Source organism: Megalops cyprinoides, chromosome 19 (genome assembly GCF_013368585.1).
Source record: "Megalops cyprinoides isolate fMegCyp1 chromosome 19, fMegCyp1.pri, whole genome shotgun sequence".
Classification (NCBI taxonomy): Eukaryota; Metazoa; Chordata; class Actinopteri; order Elopiformes; family Megalopidae; genus Megalops; species Megalops cyprinoides.
In genome coordinates, this window is record NC_050601.1 from 24,368,727 (window position 1) to 24,386,952 (window position 18,226).

Genomic DNA, 18,226 nt, shown 5'->3' on the forward strand with positions numbered 1-18,226 from the left:
CCAGAAAGCAAATACATTTGCATTTGTAATTACATTTGTCAACTAAAACATGTATGGTAAGGGATGATCATTGCACGTATGTGAAATTTCAGAAGTGATCGTGACTGGTACGTGACTAATTGAGCACAGCATAGCTGTGTTTAAACTAAGCCGTTTGGGGAAACTGAGACATACTCTCCCTCTTTGCAGTCTAAACTGCTGTCCTTTTTTGACATTCTGTGCAAGTCTGCTGTGAACCTGCAGAGCAGATGGGACAGAAGCTAGTGTCTGTGTGTCTCTTAAAAGTAGAAAAATTCCTCTCACTGTGGAATTACAATGATTCCAGGAAGAAAAAAAACACATTTAATTCCTTATCTTTGGCTTTTTTGGGTTTGAATTTTTTTATTTACTTAAAATATATAATAGAAAATTCGTGTTCATTTTATTCTCACACTACATGTGGGAGAATCTTGAATCCTGAGATCAGTGAAGTGGTGCTGTCAGCATGTGTGTGTGTGTGTGTGTGTGTGTGTGTGTGTGTGTGGAATATTGTGTTTTTTAGTCTAAATCGGAGTAGATAATATTCAAAGAGGTAATTTACATGTAAATTCCCGCTTGATTGAAACATCTGTGATTGGGTGTCCATTTACCTATATGTTTAAATGCAAATGAAGGGGAGGCTGCAGCAAAGTCTTTTGTAGCTGCAGCTTTTCAGAGCAGCCATTAATACAGAACCAAAAATAGAGAGAACGCTGCATGAGTGAACCAGGAGAAGGGCAGGAGGATGAACGATTGGGGAAGAGCAAATGAAAAATAAGGAGAAGGACACAGCTGAGTCAGACAGCACCAGGAGGCAGAAGGCCTTCAAAGCTCCTAAAGTTTGCCTGGTCGTTTCTTGGTCAACCTTACTCTCAACCTGCATAATGGTAGACATGGAGGGTCACAGTGTCTGCAGGGCTACTCTGCCCTGGTCCTGGAGGGCCACAGTGTCTGCAGAGCTACTCTACCCTGATCCTGGAGGGCCGTAATGCCTGCAAGCTTTTGTTCCAACCAGACATTTATCAACCTGATCTAAATAATCATCATGTTGATTGACACAGCTTGGCATCGCTTTCCACCTCTGAGAGGATCTGTGCTTTAGAAAGAAAACCTGGGAACCATAGACTGTAGCCCACCGGGACTAGAGCTGAATAGCTCTCTTGTATTGTCCTCTTTCAACATGTAGCCCCACCATGGTGAGGTGGGGGAGCTGTAAAGCTGACCTCCAAGTGAACGCAGTAAAACAGCGAGGCACCAAAAACACACAAGCAGGCCTGCCTACTGGCTGTGCAAAGCTCAGAAATCTTCAGCAGTAAGACTCAATTTAGATCAGCAGTCACATTTAGATTTGGAGTAAAACCACAAAGTGCATTTTGAAACACTTTGAAAGCACGCAGCAAAACAGTTTAAAGATCTGGTTCCTTTGCATTGGGAATGCATTCATAATTGATAATGTGTGTGTGCTGAGAAACATTGTTGCATAAGTTTGTGCATGCTGAACTGAAGCTGAAGTCTAATGGGAAAGAAACCCTGAACAGCTCCCTGAAGTAATTTCTCTCTTAAATCCCGAAACGCACTCCCAATCACCCCTCAGCCTGAACTTGCTATGACCACTCCACCCCCTCCCCTCCCCACAGGCCCTGTGTGAATTCAGTTTAACAGAAATTGGGGAAAATATCAGTCTTTTGCAGGCCAAACAAGATAAGATGTTCAGATGCTCAATTTAATCCCTCATTAATATGGGTTTATTTCTTGTAGTTTCTTTCATGTAGTTTACCCCTACTTTTTACAAATTACTTTTCCTATTCCTGCTTTCATTTTTTCCAGCAAAAGTATTGGAGTTATATTAATTGTAATGTGTCTGTGTGAGAGAGGTACATGAGTGGATTGGATTCCATTTTGGATTCATGTGAGAAACAGTGACCCCTAGTGGCCTGATATATACACATTGACCATGTTGTATTCATGGACAATGACTCTGGCACCTTGCATTAGCAAGATCCATCTTTTGGTATTAAAACTAAACTAGGCATACATCTTTGGGCATTTTTTATGATGTTTCCATGGCAATTGTAACTTCATGTAAAGAAATGTCAGGCAGGACAAATGTTCTTTTGAAGAGCAGAACAAGAGCTTTCCCCAGAATTTTGGAATGGGCCTTCAAAAGTGGCCCTCCAGGTTTTGAGGTAAAAATCTAATTTCTCAGTCTCGATCCTGTTGGCGAAGTTACAGGTCTGATGAAACGATGACTTAAGCAAAGCAGTGGATTCAAAGAACATAGGGTAAGAAGTCAGAGGCATCCCCCACACAAAGACCTTGTGGCTGCTTGGTTTGTAATGTGTACGCATGCACATTTACCCCTTTCTCTCTCTCTGTCTCTCTGTGTCTGTGTGTGTGTGTGTGCTTTTGCGTATGCGTGTGTTTGTACCCTTTCCCCGGGGGCCGACCAGTCCTCTCGATGCCGGCCTCCAACCAGGGCTGGCCGACGGACTTCGGCTTCCGGCTTGGGGGGAGCGGGCCGAGCTACATCCTGTCAGTGGAGGAGGGCAGCAGCGCCTACATGGCGGGGCTCCAGCCCGGGGACCAGGTCGTGGAGATTGAGGGGCAGGACGTGTCCACCCTCAGCCCCCAGGCCCTTGTCACCCTGGCGCAGAAGCAGAAGAGTGTCCCGCCCAGCATCGGCGTGGTGTCCCGCATACAGCAGGTCAGTGCAACCGACCGCATGACACCCTCAGTGTGCAATTTCTCACAGAGCGCCTTAGTCCAGGTACACCCCTTCCTCAGTGGTGACTGGTGAACTACAGATACAGCCAGGTAGAGAAGTTATGTGTATTTGCATAATTATCCTCCAATTTTCATGGTTTTATGTGATTAGCAAGCACACAAATTTAAATAAGGCTCACCCATTCACAAGTGATGCCTCCTGCTAATGTGATCATTCTGCTAGTTCGTCAGCAAACGAGTGCCTCTTGCTAACCATTAGAGGGCGCAAAGTCCAGAAAAGCAGTCACAGCTGTTGAACAGCACCTGCTCGGTTTGTGTTTCCCAGTAGTCAGAATGAATCGAGCAGCGTAACATGCATCGCTGTGTCATATTTTCTGAACAGCTGGACATCTCCCCCGGCCCTGACGGCCGCTTCGGCTTCACCATCGTGGGAGACTGCCCCCTGCTGGTGGAGGACTGCCCGGCCAACTCGCCGGCGGGGCGCTGCGGCCTGCGGGCGGGCGACTACGTGATGGAGGTGAACGGGATCCCCGTGAAGCAGCACGAGACGGCGGCGGCCATGATCAAGGCGTCGCAGGGGCGCACGCTGCGCCTGGGCGTGCTCGGCCCGGGCCGGCGGCTGAAACGCACCGGCGGCAGCTTCAAGGAGGGCCAGCAGAGCAGCGAGAGCGTGCGGCAGGACCGCACACAGAAGGCCCTGGACTTCAACGTGAAGGTGGGAACCGCCGCGACCTCTGACCCCACACTGGCTGTCCTGATGATCTAAGAGCCACATCTCAGGTTCCATGGCTGTGACTCAGAACATTTCACCTCAGCGTTTATAGAACCACTCTGAGTGGTGAATTTTAAATGCCCATTGGCTTTCAGGTTGTGTTTTAAAATGGATTGGATTAAACTGGATTTAAAAACCAGTAAATTCACAGTAACTGAACATCATAATTGCCAGGATTATATACAGCGTTATATACCAATTACAGGGTAATTGGTATATAAGTACACACTTATATAATTGTATGAGAGGGTTAAATTTAGCATAGCATTTAGTTATGGTAACAATTATTATTGTAGTTCCAGGGTTATTCATAATCTGTAAACACAGAGCAAAATTGTATTCAAGAGCAATTACATTGTAACGAGGTCAATTCATGGGCGTAATTATGTATGTAAGCAGTCTACCTAATGTTAAGTGTTGCCCTACCTAGACTTCACACTGCAATGAGTACTGCTGCAATCGGGATTAATGTTAGATACACAGCTCTGAACTGAGCATGGTTTAATCATGGCTTCTTGATGGGGGTCATCTGTCTCTTGCATGTGCGTGTGGCAGATCGAGCAGGTCCTGGGGGGGGAGCCGGAGGTGAAGGAGAGGCTGTTCACCGTCCTGAAGCAGTATGCGGCGGAGAGGAAGGTGGAGGCCCTGGCATCCGCCCTCCCCGGCATCCTGACCAACGAGGAGCAGCGGCAGCTGATCAACAACATCAGGTATCCGCGAGGGCCGCTCTCCGTCGGCACTTTGCCCCCTCCTCCCCATTCCATGTCCCGCCTTTCAAAAGAGGTGTGTAGACTGTACTGACGTAGAAACAAGGTCAGGCATCGCGCACAGAACTGTCATTGCTTTTACATGTGTAACCCTTTCCAGACCACAGTGGTCATGATGAAGCAGAAAAGCATGTTACATTTATCAGTATGTGGTACCATTGTAGGGCTGTGTGGTATGCAGCCATTTGTCGCAATTTAAGGTCACCTGCAACTGAAAGGTGGGTAGCTTTGGGTGGGGGGTTTGATTAATGCCAGAATAAATGCCAGATTCGGAAAACAAGTATCACCCTCTGAAACAGAAATGGGTGGTGACATGCGATCAGTGAGCTTTTGATTTTCACTGGACACTGTCGTGATTCATCCAGAGAATGATTTTTTAAAGAAGGGTGTCAATCAGCCTTGGACAGCTGGAATGTCACATAGGGGGCAGAGAGAGAGAGAGAGAGACAGAGAGAGCAAGAGAGGAAGAGGAAGAGGAAAAGGAGAAGGCCAAAGCGTATCTTAGCACGCTGTTCATTGTAATGATGCACAAGTACAGACACGCATCCCTTTAATTTCCGAACCGTTTAACGTCACCTGCTATGTTGGGCCCCTGCTTGGACACTTTTTTTTTTTTGATTTTATGATTTTGAAATTTGTGATATGAAATGGGAAAAATGAAATGCGAGTAGCGGATAAAAGCTCTATCAACTGCAAAGGTTGAAAATGAAGTGAGATCTGAAAACAAACAGGCCCAGCACTTCTTATTCTCACCTCCTGGTAAGATACTTCTGAGTCACAAACATGTTAAACAAAGTGGCCATTAGATGGCGATAAAACGTTCCGACGTAGAGAAATCAGTTATTGTTGTCATACTTTATCTTTGTGGTTGGGGGAAAAAAAACATTCTCCTGCTTTCTTTCACATGTTTATTGCAGATCGTCTTTTCACTAAATCCAGGCGTGGAGTTAAGTCAAGCTTGACCTGGTCGCCGATAAAATAAGAAAACCTTACTCCATATCGTTTAATTCGCACAAAACTGAAGTCACCGTTCACGGTTCACATTACCTTGCTTATTTGCTTACTTAAAACTTGCTTCTTATTCAGTCCGAGTTACATTGATTGCGTTGTAGATGTAGCCTACTCATTTGAATATATATATATATATATATATATATATATATATATATATATATATATATATTTTTTTTTTTTTTTTTTTTTAGAGTCACATAAGTATATCTCTCAAGGGTACAGCGGCAGTGGGGTGCCTGGGATGTGAACCAAGGAAACCTGCTGGTTGTCAGCACAGTTATGTGGTCCAGTCCAGTGTCAGTACGCTGCAGCTGCATTGCCATTTTCTTAACTAGCAGCTGAACACCACTATTGGAGCCCGAGAAACGTTAAAGCATGACAGGCTGAAACTGTACTTTATAATAATTTGAAGAAATATCTCTATATTTTGACGGATATGGGATTAAACAGTTCCTTTGTTGGTGGTTCGGGAAGAAGCCTTCGCCTTCGTCTAATTTCCATTTCTGAGCGACCTGCTTGGGCTTGGGAACGGAGGAGCTGAAAGTTGTACAGATGACTTCCTTGAAAAACCGCAGTAAGGAAAAAGGCATAGTAAATATTTATTTCATAATGAGCATTTTGATATTCGTAATCGCTTCAAACAATTCCCCTCCGGAATACTTTGCCTAATTTAAATAACTGTTTTTGTCTCGCGAATAAATGAAAAGCAAATTTCTACAAAGAGCCAAGAACCTGATTAACTAAAGAGGAAATTAAATATAGTAGACTGTAAACATTCGATGACAGCCGCTGTCAAGAAATTCTGTCATATTCAGGGCAAGTTATGAATATTTTAGAGTTTTCAGGTTTTTTCGCTAGACCATAGTTGAGTGCTTAAAAAACCTTTCCATTGTAGGAGAGTAATAATAGAATTTCCACTGTTTGTCGCCGAAGTTGTACCCAGTGAAAAAGCCCTCCGCGTTTCCTCGCAGCTCGTCCGCGCTGCGACGCTGAAAACTGTTGCATCATTTTATGACGCAGACTGGCCATTTAACGCAGGGACGGCGGAGACGCTGGCCGTCTTTCTTGCGCAGACTGACTCGACTCTTTCAGTTGCTCTCCCCTGCTGAGTCATAGCACTTTCGGTTTTTTCCTACACGCAACGGTGGAGTATTGTTACCATCTATTTATGTTTTTGATTATGTCAGCTCTTGATCTGTACTAATTCAAAAGGAACAGGATGTGCTTTTTAGGAGGTAGATGGACAACTGGTTTTTGGAAATGTTTGGGGGAAATAAGAGGCATCGTAGTGGGAATAGTTGTAAGGGTGCAGGACTAGCTATACTATTCTATTCCCTTTTGTAAATGACATAAGCAATTTTGATATTTACTAGCAATGTTACTGTATAAGGGCTCAATGTGGTTTTCTATTAGGAGAGAATGGCCCTGAGGGAGGTTCAGGTGTTTGGTCCATTTCATGGCAAGACATTTCACTCTGTGGCATGGCCTAGCTGAGTCTCCTGTAAGGGTATGAAAATGGGGTCTGATGACCTAACACAGGCACAGCTGATCATAACAAACATATCAGAACATATCAATGAACGCTAAGGGCAGTTCTGTCCAAAACTCTAGTAGGGTGTGAAAATATGCAATCTGTCACCCTGGCTGCTTACTATCCAAAGATGGTGGAAAGGACATCAACTGCTGTCAATCCTAAACGTTTGTCTGCAAACTCCATTGTCTCTACCCCTGGCTGCATTAAAGGAGTGCGTTCAGCAATCAGAACATTTTGAAGCATCTTCATTTTTAACGGCTTTTCTCCCCATGGTCAAGTCAGTAACTTCAGATTGTTCATAACATTCTGCAACAACCTTTGAAAGGCAGGTTTGTGGCTGTCCCAAAATGGTGAAGGTGTTTGGCTGGGTGCATCAGTTGTCATGGAGCTGGCTGTGGCTGACAGGAGGCTAATTGAGCCCTGGATCTGGATAACCAACATTTGCAAAAAAATTGCAATGGCAGCGTTTTACAAACATAGCCCTCAAGCTACATATTTCACAGTAGTAAATATTCAACATCATGACTGTCATTTCTATATTTATATGTAGCCTATTGGTATACTTCTAATACATTTTAAATGAAATGGTAGTTGTATAACAGTTAGGCATCTCACATATTATCAACCAAGCAACCAACCATCAATCACTCAATCAATCAATCAATCAATCAAATTTTATATGTTATTGTATGTTTTTACATTAAAGATTGTCACAAAGCACTGTACATATAGCATATTGCATTTTCATATTGCAATCAATAAACTGGCTAATTTGGGAAAAAATGGAAAATTATCCCCTGACCCCAGGAAGAGGCAGCTGAGAGACTCTGAGAGAGATAATGGAAAGGGTAACACATATGGTATCAGACTTCATTATTTTTTCAAGTCGGACAGTGAAAACACTGTCTTACTCTTGGAATGTTTTTCATTTGAACTTCAATTAAGCACAGATCTCTGAATGCCTCACATAACTGTTTTTTGTATTAAACATAACCCATCTTACTGGGCTCACCACAGGTTTGGCATCAGCTGCATCCTACCATAAACTGTCACCAGGCGGATACGCTGTACAATTATGACTCTGATTGGCAGGGTTCAGAGAGGGGCGGAGTCTGCACTGTACAGCTGTACATATCCTGCATGTCCAAGTTCCCTTTTGAAAATGACTCAAATGTACATACAGTTTGGTGTATAGTAATTCTTAAACAAATCCCAACTCTGTCTGAGAGAGAAATCAGCTTGCCTGTGTGGCCTTACTGCCTTACCGGTATGGCCTCCTATTGCATAGCATGTAAAAGTATCCATACACTTACTAGTACAAAGTGTCAAATTTAGGGTGCTCATATGAAACACTTCCTAGCAAGTAACACTTGCAAGTTAGCAAGTAACAGAGCAAGTAACACTTTCCCTCTGTTTTGGGGGATAACATCATTTCAGTGAATGACCTGCCAGCTGGAGGAGACAAAGGGCTACTGATTCCAGCCCCATTTTTTATCTGTGAGTAAGATTGATTGGAAACCTCTCTGCTCTTCAGTGGCTGAGGTCCCTGCGGTCAGTGCGGCTCATTGTCCTTGGCCTTTGGCTCCACAGGATGGAGCCACTGGCTCTCTGTAATGTGGGTATCAGTCTGAATATCATGTTTACTTTCAGGCAAAACTGTGGAACGTCTCCGAATCCCCCGAGCATATGACATTTCCTCATTCTCAGCAATTATCGGAAAATACAGAGCAGAGTGGTGCGCATGCGTGCACACACACACACACACACACACACACACACGCACACACACATGCTTAATCACACATGGACTGACTACTATGTTCATATTATATATATAATATGTACACACACACCAACTCACACACTTAATCACACACGGACTGACTACTGTGTTTATATTATATATATAATACACACATACACACACACACACTCACACACACATACACTCATGCACACACAGAACCAAAACCACACACTCACACGAACATATACACATACATGCACACTGTACATCCACAGATAGATATACACATGCATGTACAGTACACAGACACATGCAGTAAACCCACATACACACATTCTCTCACTCATTCCCTCACACACATAGTGTACACAGATATTCACATTAACTCACGTACCCCTTCAAGCAGAGACAAACAAATGTGCTCACTCCCTCAAACAATATATACACTCTCACTCATGTGTGCACATACGCTCACACACACACACACATCCACATGCACGCATACACACACACATACAAGTCTCATCTCACACAGACACACAATTGCACACAAATGCGTACATACATAGACATGGACACAGTAAACAGGTAAACACGCACACACACGCGCGCGCACACACACACACACACACACACACACACACACACGCACACACACACACAAATCCAGTCTCACATACACTGATATCCACACACAGGCATTCACACTCATTTCTGCATCGCTGTAGCTGTGCTGTTTGGGCTCTGATGGATTTCCTCCTCATCCCACTCTAAGCTTCTCCTGCTTTTAACAGGCTGGCGTGGGTCTCCTCGCATTCAGCAGCCGGTGGCTGTCTGATGCACAGCCAGTCTGTCACAGCTGCCACATCTGCGCTGGCATCACACACTGCAGGAACCCTGCGCACACACACACTCACTCACACACATACACACACACACACACACACACACACACACACACACACACACACACACACACACTTCCACAAATGGATGCATCTTGGTGTCTTTCTCTGCACTTGGGATTATGACTGACCACAAAAAGCCATGAACTGTCTCAGGTGAGTACCACTGTGTGCGTTATTAAAGGTGTTTATTGTTCTGCTGTTGCAGCTGCATCTTTGGAAGTAGCGGACAGGGAAGGTGTGTGTGTTTGTGTGTGTGTGTGTGTGTGTGTGTGTGTGTGTGTGTGTGCGTATGTGAGGTTGTGTGGACATGTGTATGTGTGTGTATACAGTATATATATGTGAGTGTGTGTGTGTGTGTGTGTGTGTGTGTGTGTACACGCGCATGCACATGCATGTGTGTCTGTTTGAGCTTGCGTTGGTCAGGACGAGTGTTCTGCCATGCAGATTTCAGACAGACTGGGCGTCTATGTTATTCATATTATATACCCCCAGGGGTGGTGCGCTCAATGTCCTGGACATCTTGCGTTTGAAGCATTCTCCACTTTGTGACAGATCGAGTGATGACATGCAGTCCGCGACCACAGTGCCGCTCACTTCAGCAGTTTGGTGCCACTTTCCCTCTCACGGCATCAGTGCACTCGCAATGGTGAACTCATGCAGGGGAACTGTGCACTGAACATTTGCAGTTTCCTTTGGGCAGTGCTTTTTTTGCATTTGCAGTTTTGTAACGAACAATTTGTCGTACAGCCTCTTCTGTGGTATTTGTGGTATCTCAGCCTTTTGACAGACCCTCCCCATATCCTGACCGAAGTCTTCTGACATAATGTATTGCTTATGTGCTTTATAGCTTTAGAAAAGCTGGCTCTTCCAGGCCAGGACTTCTTTACATTGCATTACACTATCGTCATTTAGCGGATGCTCTTACCCAAAGCAAGTTATATCAGTTACAATTATATACATTTACACAGCTGGATATTTACTGACACCATTCTGGGTTGAGTAACTTGCCCAAGGGTACAACAGCAGTGCCCCTGCAGGGAATTAAACCAGCAAACTTTTGGTTACAAGCCCTGCACCTTACCACTACGCCACACTGCTGCCCCCTTGACTGCACCTATTCTATTGAGTGTTGGGTAAGGGACAGAAGTGATGAGTGGGGGACTGTGGGTGAAAAATGGGGGCGGTGGGGAAGAATTAAACTGATAGCAGTCCTGAACCAACCTGTTTGGGTTTGTTTTTTTTTCCATATTTAACAATCTTGCCAGTTTAATTAAGGATAGCCACGCACATAAGCATTTCCCATCAGCAGCCGATTCATTTCTTTCCTTAATCGCCTGATATTGTACCATAGCATAGCAGCACCTTTTGCATGCTATGCATGAAATCATTTCGCTCGTAACAAAGACATCAGAGATCTTTTAGAGCAGGATTAGCCCCTAATGGGTGATGCTCATGTATGCTGCTGTCCTTGTTAATCCTGTGAAGCGCTTAAAGAAAACAGTTTCAGGGTAATTATCAGATAAATGTGAGGTCTACCTCTTGCCTAACTGAAGCTCATCAGGCATGGTGCAAATCTGTGATTTCGTTTGGAATTACCTGCTTGTCTCCTTTTTGAAAATGCTAGAATGCCAAAATATTGAGATCCTTGTGTTAGATGAAATTTTAAAAAAATCATTTTATGTAATATTAAAATAAAGTTAATCAGAGACTGCATTCCAGATAGAACTGTTGAAAGTCTTATGTGCTACATTTAGTTAAAGGCTGGTAACTTTTAGAAGTACTGTGTCAACATCCTTATTCTTTGATTGTCTTTATATCCACGATGGCTGAAACGCCATGACAATTTAGTCAGCTAATTTATAAACTGAATCTGCTTTCTACTGGTATTTGCTTACCTCCCAGAAAAACGTCTGTGGGCAGCATTATAGTAGAGTGGTAAGGAAGGTTGCCAGCTCGAATCCCTTGTAGGCCACTGCTGTTGTACCCTTGGGTGTGATACTTAACATGAATTGCTTCAGTATCCTCAAAATCCAGCTGTGTAAGTGGATAAGATATAAAAAATGTAAGCTATGTAAGTCGCTTTGGATAAGAGCATCAGCTTAGCAAATGTAAACTACTTAGTAGGTAATGTTCTGACATATGTCTCATACTCCATACCACAACATAGGGGATTCTACTTTCATGTTCCAGAGTCCATGTATTGTCCATAGTATTTGATGAGGAACATGGTAAAGCTCATTTACTAATATGGTGGGTTAGTGGTGGAGTAATGTGAATATATATCATAATACAGTGGATTTGTGGTGGAGTAGGGTAGGAATATATTTTATTATGGGTATGAGGTGAGCGTGATGGATATGCATCTCAGTACCATTGGAGGAGAGGTAGTGTACAGCATAATGCAGGGCAGGTGTGTACAGCTACAGTATCTGTAGGCATCCTTTATCACCCTGCACAGTAGCTTATTTGGCACAATCTCTGAACTATAACCACCTATTTGACATGAGAGGGGAAGCCGGAGACATTAAGCACGCATTTAAGCACAGTCTGAGTGCTGATAGGTTAATTTATTAAAAACACATTGTAAAAGGGTTAGGCAGGGATTGGGGTTAATTCATCAGTGCTTTAATCAGCTTTTTATTAATATCCATCAATAACTACCCCAGCATTTTGATGACATGTAACACAATAATACCCCATTCAATTAAAAGCTGTCAGACTTTGGTTATACCCCTAAGATAATGCATCTCTGGAGGATCTGTTATTTAGTTGCAAAGGAGACACCCTTATCCAGGGCAAAGTATGTTTCAGGTGCCATTAGGTAATTGCTAAAGCAAATCAGGTTAAGTACCTTGCCTCGTCCTACAGCAACAGGGCTGCTCCTGGGAGTTTAGAGCCCTTCTGGCTTTCTCTCTGCTCTTAATTGCTTAATTGAAGATGTAAGCTTGTTCAGTGTTCCAGGTTTAAATCTGATGGCAATTAAAAAGCAACCCTGAACCACCCCACCTGCCTGCCCCCAGTCTTCGGTTAGAACGGCCCTTCCTTTGTTTAATATTTGCATACAGGCAGAAGCTTATTCCACCGTTGTGGCATCTGTAGGTTTGTGGAGGCACTCTACGGGCACACACGAGTAGAATAGAGAGGCAAATCCACAGAGACAGATTAAATGTCAGTTTGAGCATCCTCCCCAATTCGAGCGTCCTCCTCCTTCGACACGGCCGTGCACTCTAAAGCAAGCTCAGTCCCATTTAATTCAGGTGCAGAAACGCATCTCAACCCATTGGCCTGGAACAACTTGTGACATCACAATGGGCAGATCACATGACTAACAGCGCAGTGCATGTCTCCAGTCTTCACTTGTTTGCAGGCATTAAGCTGGTATTCCCAGATGTGTGCCAAATCTAACTGCGTACGTACAGTAGACAGTTGGCACTAGAATGAATGCATTTAGCTCAAGTGCCTACCATGCAGTGATTGCTTAATGTTCTTAATGTTAGGAAGTGTGTAGTGGTGTGTTAAGCCTGTATACTGTGCATGTCCATTAAACTAAAGTCCATTTCCAAACTGAGAATAGAAGAGGCAGAGATTTGTCTTGTGTTATGTTTATCTCTCAACCAGATTAACAATTTGGCAATGAATTAGCTGAGCAGTCCGTGCCAGTTGGCAGGTAATTACCTTTCTCTTAATCACATATTTTTGTAATGTTGTGCACTTTTTATATATCGACCTATTATTTGACAATGCAGGTGTACTCATTCTTGTGTGTGAAACCAGAGGAGGTTGACTACATAAAAAGCTAATCTGTGCAGACTCTATTTTTAAAGTGAGTGGATTTAAAGTGAGTGGATTCTGAATGGAGTTTAACTAGCTTTTGATGCTATTTGCCCTGAAAGCTTGTGTGATATGCAGTCAGAAGGAAGCCTTCCTCTATATATTAAGTGTTTTATTTGATACTCTTTTGAACTCTGTCTAACCATTTAACATCTCTGAAAAATAAGAGAATTTAAACTCTCTGGCAGAAAGCAAAAAAAAAAAAAAAAAACACCACAATTAAGAAAAAGGGAATTACCTGGCAATTAGTAAGAACTATTCAGCTATCTGGCTTGCTTGTTGATTATGCAAATGATGATGATGATAATAATAATAATAAATAATAATAATAATAATAATAATTGCAGTAAGATAGCAATAATCAGTAAAACTGGAAGGTTTCTGCCTTCTCTATTTTAAGATGAGGCATTGCCACTACTGTAGATTTAAAATGTTGGCTGAGATCTTTGATCATCTTTGACCAGAGTTAGTCAGACAAATACTGTGACCAAAGCCAAGTGAAGGATTTTCTTAGCATCTAATAATAACAAAGAAGTTAACATCTGAACACCCAAGAGAGCTGTTGACGTAGCCTAGCTATATCAGGTGTTGCAGACAAATTTTGAAAGATGTGAAAGTAATGTCTGCTTCAGCTGAGACAGGTATCTATTAAAAACATCTATTTCAAGGCATCTATTCTGGGGAGTCGAGATGGTTGTTAATCCTTTCTGGAGAATTTGACATGAACTCTTCTTTGTCTGAACAGATTGATAATATATTTCCGTTAAAAAAAAAAAATTAACGGAAATATAGTTATTGACAGATGAAGTTGCATGGGTAATCAGAATGAATACTTCCCTGGTTGTAACAGCAAAACAGGTCTAGTCTTTGAAACACTCATCAGTAGTTTAGCTTGCAGTGATCACTTAATGTGTGCATTGATTCGAGTCTTGACGTTGATTTGAAGCTGTCAGGAAAAGTCAACAAGTATTTAAAATTGACCCAGGGACAGAGAAAGCTGATTGATAGAAAGATTGGTATCCACACCTGTGGAGCAGAATCTAAAACGACTAACAAATATGTAAAATAAACCTTAAATAAATAAGAATGTTTTTTTTCTGGGTGACTTGCAAGTAGGCAGCACAACAGCTGGAGCTGGAAATTGAACATGTGCCTTGTTAGCATCCTTTACACAGTTGATTTGCTTAGTGCATCCAACCAATTGTTTTCCATGGTTTTTTACATGGCTAAGTTCTTAAATAGGTCCAACAAATCATTTTCCAGGGTTTTTTTTACAGGCCTGGTTCTTCCAGGGGTTTTGTTTTCTTGAAGACCCCCAGGTAGCCTGCCCTACAGATGCTACAGATGTGGTGAAACGTCTCCACCTGGAAGCGGTCTTGCTGGTTTGTTTAGTGTTCTGCACTCTCCATCTGTGCTTAATGCGAGGCATCCAATTGGTTATCGTCCTGTCAGTCAGGCACACGCCCCTGGGCGAGGGGCGGGGGAAAGGCACAGATGGTGGAAAAAACGTAGACGCCGCAATTTGTCCTATTGTGGGTGAGCAACGCCACCCCAGAGGCTGAACCATTGTGTTGTGGCTTCCCAAACAGAAGTGGGGCGATTCTTTGGAGACTGAGAACCAAGCATCTTGTACTGAGCGTATGTTTACCGGATAGGCTTCCTAACCCTCCCCCCACCCCTGGGGGCTTATTAAGCAGGCTGACCACGTTTCTCCGCCCGGGGGGACAGTGTGGGCCCGAACAGGCCCGCATCTCCATGTTTAATCATCGTCCCCTTGCTGGCCAAGGGAGCCTCAACCAGTGTCCTTTCTGAAGAATGATCCCCACATGGGTCCACTCTATTTTTAACCAGCCTACTTCTTATATAAAAAATAAAAAAGTATTCCATGTATCAGAGGCTGGTGCAAGTGCGCCGATGACGCTTTGTAAGTACGTAGCTTGTCAAGTAGGGCAGAACGAGTGTAAAAATAATGTTGCCCGAAAAAAACGTGAGAAGCGTAAGCGTGACAGATTGCATGTTTGCTGCATGCTCTTTGATACTGATTTTTCAGCACCTTTTGCACTAACAGTGTAGATAGTTACCAGTGTCCAATTCAAGACTGTTGAAAGTACATCGGTACTTGCTCAGATATTTACCTTTGTGGTGTTTTTCTGGGAAGGCAGTGCAGCTTAATGCAGTAAATACAGAATTGCATAAATAGATAAAATGCCAAGTTAGCTATCCAAGTTGCCCTGGATAAAGATGTGTGCTAAGCAAATATATTATAGTGTGATGTTTGGAGAATTGGGGAGCCTTATTTAACATGATTGTCCTGCTCAATCATAATGAATGAAACAAGAGCATAAACTGGCTAACAAGCTGACTGTCTGACCAGTAGGTACTTGAAAATCAAACCTAGTGAAAGCTTAAATCAAGTCTGATTGAGATGCTCTTGATCCATCCAACCAAAAAGGATCCCTGGATTATCGTCAGATAAGATTCCTAAGTGCCCTTGAAGCAGGGCCCCTTAGAGAGCACTCCCTGAAGAGTTTCACAGCGGGGGGTGTGTCGCTGCATGTAGGGGGTTGCTTGCGCTAATTCTGAGCTTCAGCCTTAGAGCCCAGTCTGACACTTGTCAATCTGGGCCAGGCCTGGCTGACAGTGGCAGATCACCGGCCAGGGGAGGGGGGGGGTGTAAGTGGGCGGCAGAGGGGGGCAATTTACGTCCGTAATCCCTCTGGGACCCGCGCCTCTCTCCCTCCCTCCTTTCCCTATTTCCCTCCTCTGATTCTCTCTCCTCGCCTCCGAGGCGCAGCAGCCAATTCGCCAACCCACTAACTTGCTAACTCGCTAACTCGCCTGCCGGGAGCCAGGTGACACCCCGGACTCTGCGGCACACCAGGACGCTCCGTGCAGTGTGCACCTGTTCAGGTGGCCCCTTTTCCCCCCACCGGCGCCAGAGCGGCCGAAGAGAAGGAAGAGCCGCACGAGGACGGGATTTATTAAAAGACTCGTGGATCGGGGTGCGGACATGTGGCCGGCTTGGAGGCACGGTGGAGCGCGCTGCAGTGCGTTGGTTCCGGCGTCCCGCGGACGCTCCCTCCCCGCTCCTCCCGCCGGTCCTGGGGCTCTCCTCACCGGGTAGTTAGCAGCGGAGGCAATGTGAGGAAGGAGCCCCCCTCGGGCTGCCGCGTCTACCGAATTCACCGCAGAACTGAACTGTTGCGGCGCACCAGCGGAGCGATGGGGAGGGACAGGAGCTTCTCCCGACACTTTCGGTACGCTCTCTCTCGCCTCACTGAGGGGCACGCTCTATTTATATCCCAGTGTGGCTCCGGCCGAACTTTCTCTGAGTACAGCCAGCATAGGGAGTGATGGCTCTTGGATGTTAGTTATTGTGCAGGACAGTTAATTTATGACTGGTTGTATCAGCTTTGACAGATGGTGATTGGCGGGGGGGGGGGTTCTTTGCTGAAGTACTGTTGCTTATGGATCTAAATGATTAAATGTCACTTTTACATTTAATTTTACGGTAAAATTTATTGATTGAAAGTAAATTCTCTTGCAGTTTTGTGATTTAGAACAATTACTCAAAATTTGACAGAATTTGTCTGTCTTTTGAAAGCCATCAGCAGTTTTTTTAAGTAGTTCTAGGTGTAGATGTGGTCATTTCATTGATACATGTTCTGCATGATGCTTAGTCTGAGGAGAGCATGTTAACTTTTAATGACATGTCTGAGAGAGTGTTCTCTGGTCGTTGCTCCTTGTCAGTATGTTTTTCAAAGCCGTGCTGTCAATGGGACTGAGATAGCGGATGTGTTTTAAACCTACACTAGTGCTTGTTTTGATGAATTATCATAAATACGTAAACAACAGAAGCATTTGGGAATTTTGTAAATTATGCATCTTCTTCTTGGGCATTCCCTTTCAGAATACACAAAACAGCATGCGCAAATTTTTTGAAAACCTAAAAGTGTCATAAAATGCATGTAATTTCAAATTAAAAATATGTTGAGAGAGATTAAAGGGCCTGTTGTACTAATGGTAGAAAAATTTGCATTTTTATTGGGTTATTCATGGGTTATCCTCCTGGAGATTTAAAGTCAGCCTGTATGTGTATCATTAACTGAATTTTATTAATTATGTGATATCATTAGCTAGCCAGAGTTCACTAGCCAACTTTGTAACTTCTTTTGCAACTGTTAGTCCTAGTAGTGCAGCTGAGAGGATCAGTGCCGCTGAATTTCAGAGATGCTCTTTTCCTGCTCATACAGTAACAGTGTTTGTCTTATACAGTGCAGTATAGCATCCACTTTTAAGGGCTTCTGGTATCAGGATCATTGCTGGTTCTGGTTGCAGTCAGTTTGTTTGGTTCTATGAACCATTCAGTTGTCTGTTGCGTCTCCCTGGTTTTGACCTGGTCCTAGGCAGTCTCTTTGTAAGGGAAGTGCTATTTTGTGAAAGGATTTTTCCCCTCTGTGGGTTAAATGCCGCATGCGTGATTTGGGTGTATTAATACTACACACATTCAAAACGGGTATTAAGCTCCAGAAACGACCTTTACCCTATAACAGCGCCACTGTTGCCATGGCAGGATTTTCCTGTTTATCTGACATGTATGGCAAAGCTTCACTGACCTGGTTATGCAAGCATATAAATGTATTAAGCTGTTTTTTGGTCTGTGCAGGCCTGACCTAACTCTCTGTTTATGTGTTGAGGATATATACACATTGGTTTTAGCTGGCAGTCACATGCTGCCAATAACATCTGCCAAAATCCACAGATGTCTGTGGTCCTGTCCAGCATTTTATGGCTGGACTTCCTCAGTGAGAGTCTTGCTTGTGGTTGAAGGACATTGATGGGGTTACAGTGGGGGCTGACAGGTGCAGTGGCAGGTGTTTAGCATTTAGCTGCGCAGGTGTGTTTTGGTGA

General features: G+C 43.7%; 1 protein-coding gene across 1 annotated transcript in view; it reads left to right on the forward strand.

Annotated features, from left to right (window-relative positions):
* The window catches only part of grid2ipa (glutamate receptor, ionotropic, delta 2 (Grid2) interacting protein, a), a 50,194-nt gene that overhangs the window by 1,198 nt on the left and 30,770 nt on the right, over nt 1-18,226 (forward strand). The window contains exons 2-4 of the mRNA XM_036553482.1: nt 2,469-2,722; nt 3,125-3,457; nt 4,070-4,224. Of these exons, the coding sequence (XP_036409375.1) occupies nt 2,469-2,722; nt 3,125-3,457; nt 4,070-4,224 (742 nt within the window). The remainder of the gene's footprint in view (nt 1-2,468; nt 2,723-3,124; nt 3,458-4,069; nt 4,225-18,226) is intronic.